The sequence below is a fragment of the Canis aureus genome, chromosome 34 (genome assembly GCF_053574225.1).
Source record: "Canis aureus isolate CA01 chromosome 34, VMU_Caureus_v.1.0, whole genome shotgun sequence".
Classification (NCBI taxonomy): Eukaryota; Metazoa; Chordata; class Mammalia; order Carnivora; family Canidae; genus Canis; species Canis aureus.
Window position 1 is genome coordinate 9,687,678 of NC_135644.1, and position 22,323 is coordinate 9,710,000.

General features: G+C 33.5%; 1 protein-coding gene across 3 annotated transcripts in view; it reads right to left on the reverse strand.

The window, feature by feature from the left end:
* AGPS (alkylglycerone phosphate synthase) overlaps window positions 1-22,323 on the reverse strand; it is a 132,067-nt gene that overhangs the window by 86,797 nt on the left and 22,947 nt on the right. For all 3 annotated transcript variants that reach the window (XM_077883005.1, XM_077883006.1, XM_077883004.1), the window contains exons 2-5: window positions 14,655-14,744; window positions 3,206-3,296; window positions 776-896; window positions 604-678 (exon numbers count right to left, since the gene is read on the reverse strand). In XM_077883005.1, coding sequence (XP_077739131.1) covers window positions 604-678; window positions 776-896; window positions 3,206-3,296; window positions 14,655-14,744 — 377 coding nt within the window. The remainder of the gene's footprint in view (window positions 1-603; window positions 679-775; window positions 897-3,205; window positions 3,297-14,654; window positions 14,745-22,323) is intronic.

Consider the following 22,323-nt stretch of genomic DNA (forward strand, 5'->3'; position numbering starts at 1 on the left):
TATACCAATTCTGCTTTAAATTTTCTACTACAAGAGATGGGTATAAAAATCATATATATAAACATACTGACTACCTAATCATCAGCAAGAGCAAAATAACAACACAAAGCTCATCCATCCTCTATCTAAAGCCAAAATCATGAATAAAATTAATTTTTCAAAATTTATTTATATCCAAGACAATAGGTATCTTAAAAAACTTATTTCACTATTTGAATATAATGTTTTTTAGTCCACAAACTGATACCACCAAATTACTAGTATGAGTTTGTGGCAATCAATAGTTAAGAGCTTCTCTACAACTGAACATATTTACTTTCATTAAGCTTTCAAACAAACCAAAAATGCATTTTTTAACTGACCTCCCGCTATGATGTTAATATTTAAAATGAAGACTTACTCATCAACAGCAAAACCAATCATGAAAACCAACAGTTTAAGATGATTAGATCAAGAAAGAATTATATGACTTCTGGAAACTCTAAAAATATAGCTACCTATACTTTTTACAATTCCTATATTTAAAAGTATATATTTCCAATACTAAATCTATTTAAGATTTCACAATACAAAGTAATGATACAAAAGAAAAAAAGGACTTACTTGGCCATAAAACTATATCAGGAATTCGCTGAAACATTCCTTCCCTGAGCAAAAATATCTCATGAAGACAATGACCTGTTTTGTAGTTTTAAAAAAAAAAAATGTAAAAACATATTAAATTATAGGAAATTTTAATATTAAAAACAAATAGTACTTATATAAAATTGCTTACCATGAGCTCTAAATACTCGATCATCTGCTTCTTGTGAATATGAAATATTAATTTCTTTAAGGTCATGAAGAAAATCTTCACTTACAATAGAAGGAGGTGTATCATTAGGATTTAAGGATGCCTAGAAAATAAAATTGGTTTCTTTGAGTTATTTCTAGAAACTAAGTTTTGAATACTTGCTTAGGGAGAGTCACCATATAATGTTAGTTTTTAATATCTAAGCTGAGACAAAAGCATAGGAAAATACTAAGTAACACATATGGAAACCAACTCTGTAACTATAACAAATTATAAATGGTCTGATTAATCACATTCTGTAACATAAGTTACAGAAGTCATATGTTTCCTCTTTTGCATCCATGGCCCACTTTTTCATTGCTTCTGAAGATTGGAATCAAGAACAGAGAAGATGGCAAAGTCTTAAATCTTTCATTTTAGATCAAGGAAACTGAGGGAAAGCTACTTAACTTTTTCATCATCTACATTTTCACCTGTAGATATGATTTACCATTTCCTATACTTCAATTACTATTTTTAAATGATCAATAAGAAACCTCATAATAAATAATAAGCCCATTTTCACAGAACTACTTTAAAACTCACAACATAATTATAATTTGATACTTAATTTCAACTAATATGTGAGCTGGAAAAAATCTTTAAAGCTATGCAACATTGGGCAAGTCACCCAACTTCTCTGGGCCTTGGCTTCTTCAACTTTAAGTGAGATTATCAGCACTAAATTTAAATAGCTACCATAAGATTAAATGTGAAAAGCACCAAAAACCTGCCTACCATACAGGAAGAGGCTGGCCAAATCAAATCTGCTATTAAAAAAGCAAACAAAAAAAGGTATGATATAGAATTTGGAAAAAAAGGAAATATAAGAATGCGTAAAAAAAAAAATTATGATACTTACATAATGTTAGTATCTTATTAAAGGTTCTGTATTTAGGGGTGCCTGGGTGGCTCCGTTGGTTAAGCATCTGCCTTCAGCTCATGTCCTGATCTCAGGGTCCTGGGATTAAGTCCCAAGTTGGGCTCCCTGGTCAGTAAGGAGGCTGCTTTTCCCTCTTCCTCTGCTACTTCCCCTACTTGTGCTCTCTCTCTCAAGTAAATAATTAAAATATTAAAAAATAAATAAAAGGTTCTGAAGTTAATATTCAATTATATGAGAAATATTTATTGAGTTCAATTATATGAGAAATATTTATTGAGTGTGTGTTATAAGCTAGGCACTGTTCTAGATCTTAGGTATATAGCATTGAGATAATCAGGGGAAAAAAACCTGACCTCAAACAATTTATGCTAGAGTGAAAGGAAATGACCAAAAAACCCCAACAAAAACTTATTTCGTTTTGTTATTACTATTTTGTTATAAAAAATTGAAAAGGGTTCAAAAACAGAAAAAACGTGTATGTAAAATTGGTGAAATTTTTAAATATGGTATACAGATTTCATCAATGTCAAAAAAAGTAACTACAAAAAGTCGAAAGAATTAAGGAAATAAAGGGATCTTTCAGGAAAATTTGAAAGAATTTGGTTTAGGAGGGGTAGAAATTAGTTAACATAATTTACTTAGTAAAATTAAATGTAATTGTGGATTTATAACTAAAACAAATAAGTACTCACCGAATACCTACAGTCCTTAATAACACATTGGATATAGTAGAGTACAGAGTATAAGCCACAGTCCCTGCCCTTAAATCATACCCAATTAGAAATTGGATATGATTAGAAATGATATGGATATGGATATGATTAGAAATCATATCCAATTTAGAGGAACATGCAGAATACCATGCCATAGCAAATAATAATAAATAATAAAAACCATAATAATATAAAGAAAACTATTTTGTTAGTTTGATATGAATACTATTGAAAGTTTTTTTAACCCTAGTTTCAGAAAAGTGAAACTACATGAACTAAAATTATCACTCATATCTTAATCAAATTTTTACTTTTTCTAAGTCTTCTAATATTCTAAATGTTTTTATATTAAATGTAGCATTTTTATTTCAAATTATCCTGTATTAATCCTGGATTACTGTCAGTCCATTAAATGTCCTATTATTAATAGTAACTTATACTCTTGTAACAAGCCTACCACAGAATTAATTCATTTGCACTTCACCACCACCCTATGAGAGGGGGAACAGTTATTGCTCTCATTTCTTAAAGTAGAATAAATGAGTTTCAGAGAAGATAAAAAGTTTACCAGACAAATCTCAGATAAATTTTGAGATTTATATCTGTGATGCTGAACTTCTTAAAAAAAAAAAATCACAACAAATCCATTAAAGCAACTATAACAAATTACAAAGATAAATCTAACTGATTTGGGGTTAAACACATGTCCATGCACATACAGACACACCCATACCCACAAAGACTTAAGTATATTAGTAATCATTCTTGTTTGCTTACTTTAGAGGTAGTTTTATGCTCCAGACTTACTCCAAGGGTATTTTGGATCCAGTCTTTAAAAGTTGGTAAAATCATGCCACTAAGAGGATACCTAAGATTACAAAGAAGATAAAACATTAGAGTAAGGGATCTTCATTTAAATTTAAATCTTAGCTTTGGCTTCTAGTAATGGTCAAGTAGTTCCTATTAAAACAACCCTTCTCCCCCCAACACACACACAACACATGTAACTATAAACTCTGGACAAAAACAGAAACAAAACACAACTCTGAAGGGAGTATAGACAGAAAAAGCAGCAATAATAGGGGGGTAAAGAGGTGTGATACACTTAGAAAAAGGAAACAGCACTACATGAGTTTCCAGATTTTATTTTTAAAACAAGTTTCAGACTGAGGGACAGCCAGCTGGTACCATAAAAGGAAACAAAAATACAGAAAATCTAGTTTTCCTGCCTTGAAGAACCAGAAGGCAGTGTTTACAGTGAACACAACAGCTGGGAAGAATACAGAAAAGGAAAGAGTCAGAGTGATGTAAGCATAAACTCTGTCCAAATGTCTGGCTGACCCTGAATTACATATGTATGGAGCAGACTTGAAGTAGCCCAACTAAGCTTAAAAACTCAGTTGAGGGATCCCTGGGTGGCGCAGCGGTTTGGCGCCTGCCTTTGGCCCAGGGCACGATCCTGGAGACCCGGGATCGAATCCCACGTCGGGCTCCCGGTGCATGGAGCCTGCTTCTCCCTCTGCCTGTGTCTCTGCCTCTCTCTCTCTCTCTGTGACTATCATGAATAAATAAATAAAATCTTTAAAAAAAAAAAAAAAAAAAAAACTCAGTTGATCACCATCACAGAGAGAAATGGAAATTTGAAAATAGTTTAATTACTTGATGTTAAAAAACTAAATAAAAGCCCTTTTGAAGAATATATCAGAATACAGAGTTCTGACAAAAGACCATTAGCAATGTCCAAGATGTACTCCAAAATAGCTGGAAACAAGCAAACAAGAAAGTGTGATCCATAATCAAGAGAAAGGGCAATAAATATGGACTGACCCTATGAAAATCTAAAATACTGGAAGTAGCACACAATCATTTTTAAAATAGCTGTAACTCTGTTAAAGGACAAGAGGGAACTCTGTTTCCAGTGAGGGGAAAAAAAATCTCAGCAGAGAAACAGAAACTATAAAAAGAACAAAACAGAAATTATGTAGTTAAGACTCGTCAATAAAAACTCATTGGACAAGGGCAGCCCGGGTGGCTCAGCAGTTTAGGGCCACCTTCAGCCCAGGGTGTGATCCTGGAGACGAGTCCCATGTCGGGCTCCCTGCATGGAGCCTGCTTCTCCCTCTGCCTGTGTCTCTGCCTCTCTCTCTCTCTCTCTCTCTCTCTCTGTGTGTGTGTGTGTGTGTGTGTGTGTGTCTCATGAATAAACAATAAAATCTAAAAACAAAAAAACCAAAACTCATTGGATGAACAGAAGGGCCGACTGGAGATGTCAGTGAATGTACAGATAGAGCAATAAAACATACAATCTGAAGAACAGAGAAAACGAATGAAAAAATAAACAGCTTCAAAGACTTATAGAACAATAGCAAAAGACTAACATATATATAACAAACACTTTGAGTCCCAAGAAAAAGAAAAGAGGGAAATGAAGTAAAACAGTTTTGAAGAAATAGCAGAAAGGTTCCAAATCTGATGAAAGACAAAAATTTACAAATCCAAGAAGGCCAGAGAACACTAACGATATATGCAAAGAAACTCACACTACACACATCATAGTCAAATAGCAATTTAAAAGAATTGAGAAAAAGAGAAAAAGAGGGAGAAAATGTTAAAAGCATCTAGAGAAAAATGACATATTACATACAACGCAATAACAATAAAAATTATGACTGGCTTCTCATTAGAAACAGTGAAGTCCAAGTAACAACTAAACAACATTTTTAAAGTGCTGGAAGGAAAAGAATGTCAAACTAAAATTCTGTATCTGGTGAAAATATACTTCAAAGATAAAAGTTTAAGACACTTTCGGATGGAAACTCAGAGAACCTGGTGCCAGCAGACCTACACTACAAGAAACGCTAAAGTGATTTCTACAGGCTGAAGGGAAATACAACACTAAATATAAACTGAAATCTTCATGACAGAATAAATAATACCAGAAAGAGTAAATATGTGAGTAAATATAAATGACTATATTCTCTTAATTTCTTTCCAATTTCTTTTAAAAAGTATATCACTGTGTCACTGAGTTTATGATGTGACAACTATAAAAAGAACAGAGAATAGTAAATAAATCTATAGATTTGCAAGGTACTTAGATTTTACATGAAGTTGTACAAGAAATTTAAAACACACAAAAGAGCTCTATAGAGGTATAGAAAAAACTAGATTTGCTACGCGGACTTCACTTCCTACATTTTCCATCCCAATTCTTATTTAAATAGTTTATATGAAACATGAGCATTGTTTTACAAACACAAGAAATCCATATATATATATATATATATATATAGGAAGATTGATGCAGAAAACTCAAGTGCTTAGAAATCCAGCTTTTCGGTTTTGGAAATAGTTGTCAGAGATGGCAAAATATTAAATAGCAAGAAGTATGATAAAAAAAAAATTAAAAATTAAAAAAAACAGATAAAGGGGATCCCTGGGTGGCTCAGCGGTTTAGCGCCTGCCTTCAGCCCAGGGCGTGATCCTGGAGTCCAGGGATCGAGTCCCACATCAGGCTCTCTGCATGGAGCCTGCTTCTCTCTCTGCCTGTGTCTCTGCCTCTTTCTCTCTCTCTCTCTCGTGTCTCTCATGAATAAATAAAAATCTTAAAAAAAAAAACAGATAAAATAAGTATCCTACCCTAGATTAGTGTAGTGAAGATGGCTGATATGCAAACAATAATGATCCAATGTGTTATAAGAGCACTAATAGCTCTCTGAAAAGACCAAAACATTTTAAATGTGTATTTAAAACTGTATTTTAAACTTTTTATTTAAATAAATATACAGCATTATTATGTGCCAGGCATTGTTCTAAGTGTTTTATGTATATTAACTTATAGTAATGTTATGAGGTTAGTGCTATTATCCCTATTTTATAGATGAGGAAGGTAAAGCACAGAAATTGAGATGGTAAGTAAGTTAAGTAACTTAATCAAGGTCACACAGCTAGTAAGTGACAAAACCAGAATCTGAATCAGGTAATAAATAATGTGTCAGTCTGTGCTTTCAACCACTGTAAGACACTGCCTTTAGTCTGATTCTTCCTTTACCACCATTCCAAGAGAGATCATTATCCTAAAATTTTTTTTGCATTTATAAAATCATGGTACCTATATTCAGTAACTCTTTTTCACTATAATGTTCTTGCAACTTCTCTACTCCCCCAACAAAATGATGAGACAGCCAAATAAAAGTACATTATAGCTGTTTTATTTTTGATTTTATAAATATTTTACTTATAAAATACTGAAGTACAACATACAAAGATATAGACAAAAAACCGTATAGCTGAATGAAATTTTACGAAGTAGACCTCCCATGTAATCAGCATTCAGATCCAGAAATAGAACATTTACCAGCACCCCAGAAACACTCTCCTCCATGCTCTTTCCAGGCATACCATCACTCCTCACACCAAAGGAACCATTATCCTGACTTAACATTACAGGGTAATTTTGAACTTCATATAAATGAAATCATACAAATTGTACTCTTGTGTTAGCTCTTTTGCTCAAATGTTATATTTGTGAGATTCATCTATGTTGATACATATTGTTACAATTCATTCATTCCACGGCTTAATTCCATTGTGTGAATATAGCAGTTTCTTTACCCACTGTATAGTGATAGACAATAGTGTCTAGTTTTGGGGGCATGCAGGGACATTCTTGAACTTGTTTTCTGAAGAATATATCACATTTTTCTGATGGTTATATAGCTAGAGTGGAATTTCCAGGCAATAGTCTATGTATATGTTCAACTTTAGATGTCGATAGATTCATTTTTCAACATGCTTACAACTAACAATGACACAGACTTACTCCACAGCCTCCTTACCTTTGGTGCTGTAGTTCTTTTTAATGCAAAACATTCTACTGATAATCTCTTAACCATTTTAATTTGAATTTCATTGGTTGCCTATGGGTTAGAGTTTCTATTTATATATCTATTGTCCATTTGGCTATTGTTTTCAATGCCAGTTCATCTTTTGCTCATTTTCCTATTGAGTTACTATTGTTTTCTCATCAATGTATAAGAATTATTTATATATTCTGAAATCAAGGAAGCATGTGTTAAATATTTCCTCTTGCGCTATAATTTGTTTTTCATTTTCTTAAAAGAGTCTTTTGATGAAAAGAAGTTTTACATTTTAGTATTATCTAATTGATTTTTTTTTCCTTTACAGAAGAAGTTAACACTTTGTTCTCTGCTTTTTGACAACCTCAAATTCAGAAAGACATTCAATATATTTTTCTCACAATCTTACAGTTTTAGTTTATACATTTAGGTCCACAATCTATCTGGAATTGATCTCTGTATCTGATATGAAGTAACATCAAAATTAATTCTTTTCCAAGATGATAGTTTAAGTAAGTGATCCTATACCAATCTTTATTTCTGTGTTTGTCTGTGTGTTTAAATGGAGAAAAGAAGAAATACTCTAGTAGTCTTTAACCATTACTGATCAAAAAACAATTTAAAAAATAATAAACTAATACTTATAACAAATCAGAATGGACTATAAATTGGTCTTAACATCTACGTGAGGCAAGTTATTAAAAAGTTCAAAGTGTAATGTTTGCTCAAGGTTATTTCCCATTCCTTTCATCAAAGCTCGAATAACAGCAAAGCATTTAACAACTAGCCGGAAAAGATTACTTTCATTTCACAGAAACAGAAAATTTAAAAGCCATTGGGTAATATATAACTCTGTACCAAAATTAAGTATGTGTTTATAATAATCCAGAATTCAATATTTAAAAACCTGGTATTAGGCCCCATCCAAAGAAATTTAACTGCAAGTGACAAAAAGCACTCGTTTTGTCACAGGCTGAGTGGGTGTCACTCCTTATGTTAACTTCAAATTATACAACAAAAATTCTATCTACAGTTGTCAAATCAATCTTTAAACATTAATAAAACAAAAATGATAGCAGAAATGAAAAAACATGAAGAACACACATTTTAAAAAAGTCTGTTAAAAAATGTGCTAAAAGTCAGGTGCTAAAAAATCAAACTGAAGTGGTATTTTTGAAGTACTATAATATCTTTTTCATAAATCTAAAGAAACTGGAATGAAAGAGAATACAAGACTCATAACTAAAACAACTATAGTCATTCAGCATATAAAATCTTCTTTATTTCAACTGAAGTAAAAGTACAAATTCTGGAAAGCTAGTTATTAACAGATATGCCACTGTGTGTTAGTAATATCCTACAAAAGACTAATTTGGAACTATTAGGTTTTAATACTGGGTCTTTATATGTTAAATGTACAATTAATTTAGGTCTCCATAAAATATATTAGATCCTTGATATTCATGATAGAATCATACTCAGACCTTTTTGAATCCCTTAATTCACAAATAATAGTATCCATAAAACAAAAAGGTGACCACCTTCAAGATACTTGAATTAATACAGTTGGTGTTACTGTCATGTATAAAATTTAAAATTACATTCTGTCATTAAGACAAATACATTTTCATATCTGAATGCACAGTATTTCAGGCTTTCTTTTTTAAAGATTTATTTTAAAGATTTATTTATTTTAGAGAGGAGGGAGGGGCAAGGGAGGACGAAAGAGTCTTTTTTTTTTTTTTTAAGATTTTATTTATTTATTCATGAAAGACACAGAGAGAGAGGCAAAGACACAGGCAGAGGGAGAAGCAGGCTCCATGCAGGGAGCCTGATGCGGGACTCAATTCCAGGACCCCAGGGTCACGCCCTGGACTGAAGGCGGCGCTAAATTGCTGAGCCACCTGGGGTCCCCAATATTTCAGACTTTGAAGAAGTATCTTGCATGACAGAATATTGAGTTAAGACTTTGTTCCCTCATCAGGGTGCCCAGGTGGGTGGTTCAGTCCGTTAAGCATCTGCCCTCAGCTCGGATCATGATCTTAGGATCCTGGGATTGAACCCCCCCAGCAGGCTCCCTGCTCAGCGGGGAGCTTGCTTCTCCCTCTCTCTTCCTAACCCCTGCCTGTGCGCAAGTGTGTGCATGTGCACGGAAGCTCTCACTTCCTCTCTTTCTCTCAAACAAATAAAGAAAATCTTTAAAAAAGAAAACTGTGTTTCTAAAAAAAAAAAAACAAAACAAAAAAAAAGACTTTGCTCCATTATCTACAATTCCAGCACAAAACATGCAGTTCAAGGACTTTCATGTCAGAATGTAAACTTTTCAACTGTTTCAACTGTACTTTTTCTTGCATCTGATGTCCTAGGATTTGAAAAACAGTAAAGGAAGCCTAACTTAATTATCATAAAGCCTAGCATACTGCCAAGGGCTCCAAAAATCTCCTAAAGTATCATAAAGCAAAAATGCAAACTTTGAAGCCAAGGAAGTAAATGGACTGAAAACAAACATTATAAGAAAAGTAAGGAATTAGAAGTATTTAACTTAAGAAACAACCATGGAATAACTTGAATATTACATTACAGTAAAATAATTTAGATTTATATTCAGAACTATAAACATCATTTAACACTCAAGACTGTACTGAGCATTGCAGGATACAGAGAATTGGTATCATAACTTATGCTCTTAAGAAACTTAGAACCTAAAAAAAAACAAAAAAAGAAATTAAGCTACAACCTAGTTTAGTCAAAGCTACAAAGACACTTAATTGGTAGGATGACTATATAGGCAGGAAACACACAACTTTTGCCAGGAATGTGATAAGAAGAAAGCCAGGTACCTATTCCAGTTATTGAAAAAGGGTGACTACTGAACAGATCTTTAGTCATGACTGAAGATAAGTTTGAGAATTTTAAGAAATGGTTCTCATTGTAAAATATAAGGTGGGATCAACTCACCACCTTCCCTCAGGACAGAATTAAACTATATTGTAGAAAATACAAAACCAGGGGAAGTTTTCAGGACCAAAGAAATCACTTTGTGATCCCTTTCTTTGTGGAAAAAAAATTCTGAGAACATAAATATTCAAGAAGCAGGTGCACATCAGAATTTACTGTGACTAAAGACAAAGTACTTTCACTCTGTGGCACTGCACAGAGGCAGCAAAATATTAGTAGATACATCTATCCTCAGAGTGAGTTCCACAACTGCTAAGAAATTTAAAAATCTTTTTATAATCAGGCAAAATTTTTAATGAAAAATTATGCCACAGAAATATAAAGTACAACAAATCAAAACAAATTCTCTCAATTTAAACACTAACTTTGCACTTTGTAAGCACCAATTAATGTTAAATTCAATAATGACACTGTTCAAAAATTTTAGTTTGTAGTAATATACAGCATTAGCTCTGCTGCTTAAACCCAGGAGGACTCAATTCATCAATATTTAGAAGGAGAAAGAATGGCAAGATAATAAAATCTAGGGACTTATAAACTGACAAACTATAAAAATGTTTAGAATAGAAGACCCCATTCAGGAAAAAATTCCTGATTTTTCCCAAAGATCTGTAACAGTTTACAATAACGGCTTCTAATTTAATGGCTGGAGTGCTCACTTCAGCAGCACATATACTAATTTAATGGCTGGGTTTGAAATGCCAGTGTTACACACATATACACAGTCAACCACACTGCTTATAAGAATTTATCTTTTCAATGTCTTTGGTTCAGAAATAAGGGAACCTTCATAAATTTTCACTGAAATTCACTCTTGGTTTCTGGTACCTAAGAATTCCTCTTTTTCCCCAGCCCTGTTTTACTTCTTTCTTAGGACATTTTATTCATGTTTTCTATGCACTTAGAGAAACAAAAGGTCTGTGATTTGTTCAGTCCACTACAATACCAGAATAAAAAGCCTTTAGAAAGAATTCCAAAAATTGTCTTCACAATCTAATATTATTAATACAAAATGGTGAATTAATACCATTCAGCCTAATCAGTGTTTTCTTGGAACTCATCCTTTATAGTCAGTCATAAATTCCACTTTCTCTTTTAAGAATATCACAACCTTCTTTTGCTTCTGCGCTGTGCCTTTCACTGGAAAAATAGGAATTTCTGTCATGGGGTAATTTTTTTACCATATGACTAACTCTTCTCAGTAGGTGGAATGCTACTATAAAGTGCTCTCAGAGTTTGGAGAGAAAACAAGACCAATACAACGGGTGAATATGGTTATCTGCAGATGCTCAGTACAACAGAAACAGCACAAGACCGAAGCTTAAAAACACTTGGGTTTTAATCCCAATTTCCCACTGAGCAAGTGACCTCAAGTAAGGTATTTAACCTCTCTCATCCTCAAACCCCTAATTCTTTTTGAGAAAATATCACTATCCATCTTAATGGTTATTTTTTAAATATTTTATTTATTTATTCATAGAGACTGAGAGAGAGAGGCAGAGACACAGGCAGAGGGAGAAGCAGGCTCCATGCACAGAGCCTGACATGGGACTCGATCCAGGGTCTCCAGGATCATGCCCTGGGCTGCAGGCAGCACTAAACCGCTACGCCACCGGGGCTACCCCCTTAATGGTTATTTTAAGATAATTCAGTAGGAGCTCAAGTAATAGCTATAGAACGATGTTTTCTGATAAAAACTGAAGAAATCTATGAATTCAACCATTATCCCTGGGAGGCTAGACTAGATTTACAGAAAGCTATGATCCAATTCCATCCAGTTTATTATCCTGTCTGTGACAAGGTAATGGTACTTCTGAAAGCACTAAAATGGGAACTGAATACTATTTAGTTATTGGTTTTAGTTATTAAATAGTTTATGTAGCACATATTTAATCCTAGAGCATTTAAATTCTATTTCTGTATCTGGAGAATTACCCTCTAGATTAGTCTTAGTGAAAAGCAAAGGCTATACCTTCCACTAAAGCAAACGTGCCTGACATCCACCTTATCAGTCTCACTTGTAGGCTCTGCTAGTCAGACGTACCCCATTCTCTTCCCTTTTCTCCCACCGGATCTAACTCAGGAGTTAATGCAAAGAAATGAAACCTTTAAGGACTAATTCTGGTTAAAGTGGCAGCAGCAGCAATCTTCCAAAGTCAGAAGCCAAACAAATACGTTCTTTGGTTCTCTTACAACCTGGATAAAAATCTCTTTTAAAAAAAATCTCTTTTGGGATCCCTGGGTGGCGCAGTGGTTTGGCACCTGCCTTTGGCCCAGAGCGCGATCCTAGCGACCCAGGATCGAATCCCACGTCGGTGCATGGAGCCTGCTTCTTCCTCTGTCTGTGTCTCTGCCTCTGCCTCTCTCTCTCTCTCTCTCTCTCTCTCTGTGTGACTATCATAAATAAATAAAAATTAAAAAAAAAATTAAAAATAAATAAATAAATAAATAAATAAAAATTAAAAAAAAAAATCTCTTTTAAGACCACCGAATCCCCTTTGCTGTGAATCTATGCTGTCCAAATATCTAAATTACAAATTTTATGTTCTATGTATCTTAATATCATGAAGGGCAGTAACAAGTGCTCTATACAAGGAAAAAGGAATAATTTAAACATAAATGAATATACAAGGTTCTAATGTTTTTTTTAATAAGTATATCTGGCACATGTGTCAGTCTTCTACAACCTGATCCTCTCTGTGAAAACGGACAAATCTAGTGCCAGAACACCTAAAATAAAAACCAGACTCTGAACCCATGGCACCACTAAAATATAATTATTTGTGAAATTTTCTGTGACTGATCATTTTGCACAAATACACTTCTAACACAAACCACTAAACAGCCTATAGTACCTACAGAAATCAGTAGGTGTCTAATGTTTTCAATAGCACTGTGCACAAATGACCATTTTTCCCCTCCAACAGAATAAAGATGCAATGCTTTCAAGGTCCAAAGAGGGAAAGAAATGAAGACAGTGTCTAAGAGGAGAGGAGACTGATTTTCTAAGTTCAGAAGATTTACTTCTCCTCCCCTCAGGAGATTTTGCAAAGCCAGTTTCTACAAAGACAAGTTTCTACTATATTAGACGTTATTCCATTTAAAACACAAAACATTCAACATTTAGAACACTGGTAAACTTAATTTTAACCAGAAATTCTTTCTACCTGAATTACACAATTTCTCAGGTAAGCCTCCACCAACATCATGCTCAGTCACACTTAATGACAGGAATGAGAATATTTGTTTTTCTAATACTACTAAAGAGGAAATGTACATTTCACACCTTTATTTTAATTGGTTCCTAATTACTACTCCTGAAGTTTTATTTCAGGTATAAAGTATATTTAAGCCAGAAAACTGGAATGATTATGTTGCAAAGAAAGACTTTCCCCAAAGGAATAAAACTTTTCTTCCTGATATTGCAATATATTGACATGCCATATAAGTTTTAAAAATATTAACCTAAGCATATTAATGCCTAACAGATATTAAGTCAAAGCAAAATACAGGAACAGATTCAAACTATATCTGATCTAATTTTTCACCTACTCTCAATTTTTAATTTATAGAGCCAGCATTCAATACTTAACGTGTTTGCAAATACTGTCCTTTCAAAAGTTATTACCAAAATTCAAAGAACAAACCATCCAAAACACCACCTTTGGCAGAATCAGTTCTTAAAATCAACTAAGAACTTACTTTACAATTCTATCTGCATCTGGAACAGTACAATACAAATATTCTTTAAAATTCTTATCCACACATTACCAAAAATATTTCAGAAATGTGAAGGATATCACACAAATAATTGCTTTTTCTTTTTTTATAATTGCTTTCTTAATTACTTCTTCCCTAATGTATCTCAGAAAACTAATTTTAAAAATACTATTTATATTCACAAAGACCTAAAATTGTCCACCTTCCAAAATAACCCACACCCAATAGTAAATTCCCATTCCTAAACATGGAGTTACTTTAAACAAGTCAATGACATGGAGATTGGGTGGTACGATGACTAAAGAGGCCTTTTTGGATCCTGATTCAAACAAACTACCTATAAAATAACATTTTTTAGATAACCGGTGAAATGTGGACTCGATAATCAGATATAAAATTTCTCTTATTTTGGGGAGTGTGATAATGGTATTATTATGATTAGCTAATATTAGGTCCTTATATTTTTAAAGGAGACATATGTAAATATTTAGAAGTGATGTGACAATGCCAGAATTTAAAATATTACAGACAAAAGAAGGAGCAATTATGTCAAAACATTAATAATTTTAAATTTAGGGAGGAAATTTTTATGTATGTCTACTATTTAACATGATAATGTTTGTTACTTATGTTTAAATTTTTTTATAGAAAAAAGAAAAAAGGAACAAAATAATAAACCAACTAGTTACCTTTTCCCAGTCAACTCAACTTGGCCTTTCTTATTGAAGAAGAACTTGGAATCATTATATCCCCATCCATTCCATTTCATAACTTCTTGCCTAATAATAATAAAAAAAATATGTTAGACCTAGACTAAACATCTCAAAATTGAACAGCATATCATTGACATTAACTTTCACTATCATTTAAAAGACCTATCCTACTAATAATACATTAGTTTAAATAGAATATATATCAAAATGTCTTTATTTTTAAATACAGAATCACTCTGATGAGCAGCACCTGCTTCATGAAGGGCAACAACTATTAAATTTAATGCATTCAGAGGAAAACGAAGGAACAAAAGAGAAAAATACAGAGTATAAATATGCATCAATTTGTACATTATTAGTTTACATTATAGGATGGACTAAAAAACTCTGCAATTAAAATAAAACTTGAATAACAAGCAAATTTTTGCAGGACGCCTGGGTGGCTCAGTGGTTAAGGGTCTGCCTTCAGCTTACGGAGGGAACCCCAGAGTCCCAGGATCGAGTCCCACGTCAGGCTCCCTGCAGGTGGCCTGCTTCTCCCTGTGCCTGTGTCTCTGCCTCTCTCTCTGTATCTCATGAATAAATAAATAAAATCTTTTTTAAAAAACCCAAATTGTGTATATATTAGAAAAATGACCAATTTACAGAGTAAGTTAATTAGTAGATACTCCTAGTAGTAGACATTTAATTAAAAAGATTTAAAATAAAAATCTGAGAGCCAGGTTTACAAACATTCTAAACCCACCAACTTCCATGGAACTACCAATTTCTACCTTGACCTACATATTAAGTTAACGACTACACCAGTTTTTAATATCCTAAAACTATATTTTCATTTCCAAAATGCTAGTATTTCATTGTCTTAATAATCGTTTTCATCAGAATCGATGACTCCTTAAATTTTGAACATTACATAAGAAAAGATAGGTCTAGGCCTGTGCAGAACACAACAAGCGATCACGCTGAAGCAGTCTGTCAGCATTTAGTACATGGTTTAGCATAGTACCCTAGTATATCAGGGCAACAAATTTTATTGCAAATTCATTTATGCAGCCTATCATGAAAATACTTGAAAAAAACTCTATATAGAAAGTTATTTGCTGCATTAGAATTTCAAAATAGATCACAAGAAAAAATATGTAAATATGTGTGTAGATAGATAGATGTTAACCAGACTTATTGTGGTGATCTTTTCACAATATATACAGATTTTGAATCATTATGTTATACATCTGAAATTAATTACATGTCAATTATATCTCAATTTTTTTAAATGTCAAAATAAAGATATATTCTTTAGAAAGCATTCTAATTCTCCGTAATTCCCAAGGAAGAACATGACAACTGACAAGCAAATTTTTTATTACAATCATAATTCTTCATCCAATTCAAAGACTTTTCACAAGTACAACGCTAACAACGTAACACAACTGAACCAAGTACAGGTCATTAATTGGTCTCCATACATACATAAAAGTAAGGAAAAAAAACTGGGCATGCTCTTTAAAACTAGTTTGTTATCATAAAAACTTGAGTTCCTATACAAAAACAAAGTATTCAAAAATATCTCAAGAGTATCAATCCAGAGACTGGATTTGTAGGTGAGCCTGCTGTGAATTATCACCCAATGTTTACTTCTGATTTCACATTCCTACCTCATTGAAGAGGGAGGTTCTGGAAAAGAGCTTTTGGAAAATCTGACTTCCCATTTTCTTTAGATTACATTTCCTAAAATTGATTAAGTTATCATCCACTTCACTTTTTTTCATAATTAAATTCTCTTCCTTTTATGAAGTATAATTTACTTAATATTTTGTTTTCCATAATAGTTTACATGAGGATGATATGCACATTCTAATTAACATTTTTACTTTATGTTTTATGTGCATAGATTTTTATTTGTGAAATACATTTTATTGGTGAATTTAAACATTTGTCATGAAGTCTGTACAAAACAATAGTTTGGTGTTAATATAAATGCAGAAATATCAATATAGTCATTCTGCTTTGGTATTACAATCACTAGGCACTGGGAAATTATTTCAGTACAGATGTTGAATTTGGCATGTTTACATAGCTTAACAACAAGAATCATTTTCTTTAAAATTATGCTCAGAATTTTAAAAAATTATTTCCATATGGCCTCAAAGTAAAAAGTGAAACCTGATTACATGTGTTCACTCTTAGCACTGCACAAGAAAAATGAATCAAGGGAAGCAGGAAATATCTGCTGCTGTGCACTCAAAAATGAAGAGATTTACATTCTGAAGAATCACTGGCCTTAACTTCTCAGTTGGGTAATAACCTAAAGAATTCTCAAGTTTTCAACTATAGGCTAAAGGTTGTTTTTTTTTTTTTTTCACTCTTATCATCTCAATTAGAAAATTCTGCCTATGATACTTATACCATTACCATTTATATACCATTATCATACTTATACCAAATTTTGGAGTCTTCCCAGAAGTTGAAATGTAGGCATTTGGCATCCATTTGTGCTCCCCTCCGCCTCAATAGTGTTATGTTGCTTAAAATAGTGTATATTTAAAATCTAGGTTACTCCAAAACTAGCCTTCTGGTATCTTCAAGTACCTCACATATTAAATAAAAAATAGGCAAATTTCCAAGGTTTCTGGTTTTAAACCTCTGTACACAGGTATCCCCTCAAATTACTAATATACTTTATGACAGTTAAATACAACTATGTGATTACATTAAACTTTAAAAATAATTTCTTATGCAGAAGAATATAATAAGTTACTTGAAGGGCATTATAGCATTAACATTTTAAAAGTTAAGAATAAAACTTTATAGTCATTAGAATTTTAAAGCTAAAAAAGATCCTTAGAAATCACTCAGTTCAACTGCTCATTTTTCAGATGAAGAAACTTACGCCCAGAGAAGCAATCATGATTACACAGCTAAGCTAGTTGTGAGCATCTGAAAGTGAACCCCCAGTTTTGTGAGAGGTAATATCTGAAACGCACTAAGTCATGCCCTCAAGTAACCAAAATGATTTAATGGATACTTTTTGCATGACATCAATATTTTTCAAAGCACTATTACATGTTATTATTATAGTCATTCTTCTGCACTTGACATTTAAAAATCAAGGACTATGGCTGTGTCATTAAGCCCCATGCCCTTACTTCCTTTATCTATAGTATAATGAATTCTGGCATTCAGAATAATGATCCCAAAGCATGGAAAGCACTGAAATGAAGAATGATCAAAGAATCATCAACATTCCATAAGATTCAAATAAAAGGATTCATTTTTCTACTAATCCCAGAGATAAACCACACTGATCCCTCAGACTTTCCAATTCTCAGAGCTAATGACACCAGATTTAATATCTTCAAAATACGAGACCTTTCTTCTGCCAAGAAAAAAGAAAAGTTGGATTGATTTTACTACATTAAAAATGAAAAAAATAAATGTTTTACACATTTACTCATCTAACCATATTACCAATGGTAATATTACCAAATGGTGAAGAAAGCCCTTTGTATTATCAGCTGGCGTAACAAAAGCCAACGGAGACATAAGATAGCATCATATACACACCAGGTGGCAGCATTCTCCCATGATATACACACTCCATAGCCTGCATTTCCCCGTGCTGTTTGCACAATTTTTAACTGAAGTATTTAGACTTAACATTATTATTATGGAAACCAGAGGTATTTTCTTAAAACGGGAGATATTCACTTTTAAGTCTCTGCATATACTTAGACTACTACTCCTCTAATAATAAATTGCAAGCATCCTGATATAAATGCATGGTTTCTACCATTACTATTTCTATTTTCTAGAAAATATGGAAAAGAAAAATATGCTTTACCATTATTTTATTTTGATTTAGCAATAAAAAATTTGGCTAAGTGATAACTAAAATAAAAGAAATTTCTCCAATATAATTCCAATAATCAAAATTATAATAAAAATACTTCACTAGTTAGTTCAGATAAAAATCAAATTTTTATCTCTCTGAGAAAAAGATAATATGATCTTAGAGCTTTTAGAAAAATAAAAACTTAAGTACAAAACTTAAGCCTCGATGCTGGATTTTTTTTTTTTTTTTTTTAAGAGACTTATTTCTTTGAGAGAGAGAGAATGTGTGTGTATGCATGGAGGTGCAGGGGCAGAGGGAGAAGGATTGAAAGAATATCCAGCAGACCCCTGCCTCGCACAGAGTCCACTGCAGGGCTTGATCTTAGGACCCTGAGATCATGACCTGAGCCAAAACCAAGCTCAATGCTGGATTTCTAACTAACCATGCTCAGTATCACATAAATTCAAACTAATCCTATATGTAGTACAATATGTATTAGTAAAAAAATCCTTATTACCAGGTGTGTGCTTAATTACCTTAAGACCCAGAAAACCTAAAGGAAATCTTGAAAGCAAAGTAAGAAAGTGTTGAGAAAAAAAAAAAAAAGAAAGTGTTGAGAAAGATACCAACATTTGAACAATGAAACAAATATATCCCTGAAAAGATCTGCTACAAAAAAATTCCTGTAAATGAAATAATAATCCTACTAACTTCTTTGATCAAAAAAAAAATTAAAGTTACCATTAGATATATAAAGGGCTAATGAGGGGAGAAAACTATAAACTGTCTAATTATAAACTTAATTTAAAATGTATACGTTTTTAAAAAAATGTATACGTTTTAAAATAAATTTAAATATCATATCTAGTCTACAAGTCCTACAAAATTATTTCTAAAAACTTAATAGCAAAACTATAGAGTACTCTAAACTTCATGTTCTACTCCCTCCACTGTCCACTTGTAGTCTAATCAATATGGCAGTTTAGGCAGCAAATTCCAGACTTTGTCTACCATCAGCTGGAAAATGTCAATTCACTTTAATTGCTCCTTCCCTGCTCACTAGTAATTGAAATAGGAATATCACAAGCTTATTATAGTGACCAATCTGTAAGTAACCAAAGGTGTTTTTCATACAGTCTTACATTTCTGCAAACAACAACCAAAAAATAGAAATGTCTTTAAAAGTCTGTATGCCATTTTACAACAGAAACCAAGCTTCTGAGTTCCCTTTCTCAGCTGTCTTCCAGGGTACAACCCAATAATCTTGATAAGACCCTGAAAAGTCAAGACTAAAATCCATGCCTGCTTAATACACATAGTATTCATGCTTATAACAAGTGGGGCTTTCCTATTTAATATAATAGTAAGCAGGCATGCCTGGGTGGCTCAGCGGATGAGTGGCTGCCTTTGGCTCAGGGCGCAATTCCAGAGTCTGAGATGGAGTCCCACATCAGGCTCCCCACAGAGAAGTCTGCTTCTCCCTTTGCCTAGGTCTCTGCCTCTCTCTGTGTGTCTCTCATGAATAAATAAATTTTAAAAGCTTAAAAAATAACAATAATAAGCAGCCCCTTCTACTTTAAATGATAAATAGCTGGAATTGTTATCTCTGCTTCTGGCAAACCCACAGAAAAAAATGAACCCCACAAAGTCTGGAGGGAGAAAAAAAGATAAAATCATGGCCCAATCATAGTCACCATCGAGGTTCCCAAATATCTCGGGAGTATAAAAATCACTTTGGGTACTAATTTTAAAAGCAGAGTTCAGGATGTCACTCTAGACCTAGCCAATGATTAGAATCTCTGAAGGTGGGGTCTCAGAATATAAACATTCTAAACAAAACCACCAGGAAATTCTGATGCCAGCCATCCACAGACCATAAATGTGTAAGCACTGCCTTAAGGCGTGAGGAAAAGTGAGCAGACTATTCACTGCTGAATAGTCAAAAAGGAATACAAAGCCTTAATGTAAACAGTTTATCAAGTTACTCTCACCCAAACTATCAAAATCAGAAGGGACTGGAACTAGTAGGGGAGAAGGAGACAACTTTAAATTCACTGCACTATAGGAGAGGATGGAGGTGAGTAGAATTCTGCAACAAACAAGGCAGCACAAGGTCAAAGTGAGGGAACTCACCATGTAGAAGACGGGAAAGGCAGAGACAGGAAATGAAGATTTGGTTACATGCGGAAGAGGTAGATAGGTCTATACCCAAATTTTGCAAAGGATTATCCTGTAAGGGGGGATGAAGGCTATATAGAGATACTACTTTCTGAGGCAAATTTCAGGAAAGTCAACCTGATACAGAAATTTTCCTAGTTTATACATGTTAAAAGGCTTACAATGCATAAAAATTAATACAATGGTTTATCAAATAACTTGTCTTTAGCACAATATCTATTCAAATTCAAATATACGGGGGCACCGGGGTGGCTCAGTCGTTGAGCATCTTCCTTTGGCTCAGGTTGTGATCCTAGGATCCTGGGATCAAATCCCGTATCACACTCCCCACAGGAGCCTACTTCTCCCTCTGCCTATGTCTCTGCCTCTGTGTGTGTGTGTCTCATGAATAAAATAAATAAAATCTTTAACAAACAAAAAAACAAAAACAAAAAACAAATCCAATAATATGTGTTCACCAAGGCCACAGACCAGGTAGAGGCAGCAGGGGGCCATGACTCCTAAGAGCCTCTGAGAACACTTGCAAATGACAAGAAGCACAATGGTGACCACCGTGTGCATTGTACTGACAATGAGCACATCGTGCAGTACAAGAAATTGCCAATCCTCTTTACTCTTTGAGTTCTTCCTTTTCTCCCTAACGCATAAGGTGGTATTTATTAGAAATTTGTTCTCGATATGAAAATGGCATGGTTGCCATTGCTTTTATTTTCACCTTCAGACATTATTTCAGCACTGGATTCTTCTTACTCCTTCTATACAGTATACTGCAATAGTAGTAATATTGCATAATACTGTAAAGCTAAGAGTTTTATAGTCATTACCTGGTTTCTTTTTCACATTAACATATGCAAGATTAATAATATAGGTGTTATTATTCCTACTTAAAACTTAAGAAAGGGGGCGCCTGGGTGACTCCGTTGGTTAAGCTTTTGCCTTCCGCTCAGGTCATGATCCTGGGCTTCTGGGATCCAGCCCTTCATCGGGCTCCCTATTCAGCAGGGAGTCTACTTCTTCCTCTCCTGCTGCCTTTCCTCCCCAGTCACGCTCTCTCTCTTGCTTGTGCATACTCTCTCTCAAGGAAATAAATAAAATTTAAAAAAAAATAAAACATAAGAAAGGGTTAGAAAGAGCTAGTAGCTTGCCCAGGGTAACACAAATAGTATACGCACGCCAAGGATTTAAATCTTGGTCTTCTGGCTCCAACCCTTCTTAACTACCAAGTTGATTTCAGTGCACTCACTGACTGCCACAAGTGGAGCACAAAGTATTACAAGAGCTCAGAGAACACAGTATTTATCTCTAGCTGAGAGGAAGTCACTTTCAGTTGCTTTGGAAGATGACAGAAATTCAATAATCAAGCAGAAGCAGAAAAACACAAAGACTTTTCCCATGCTAATAAATGGCTCAAATTGGCTGAAGCATAGAGAATATGCAAGATGGTCATGGAGATCAGCATAGAACTTTGAATGCCAAATTATAGAGATTAAGCTTTATTACTTCAATAATCAATAGGGAGCAAATTTGGGATCAAACCAGTATTTTCTATGTTTCATGCTACCACCAAAGTAAAAATCTAACAGTATCTACTTTAAAATTTTGCTGCTTTCCAATGTGGATGAAATTCCAATTTTT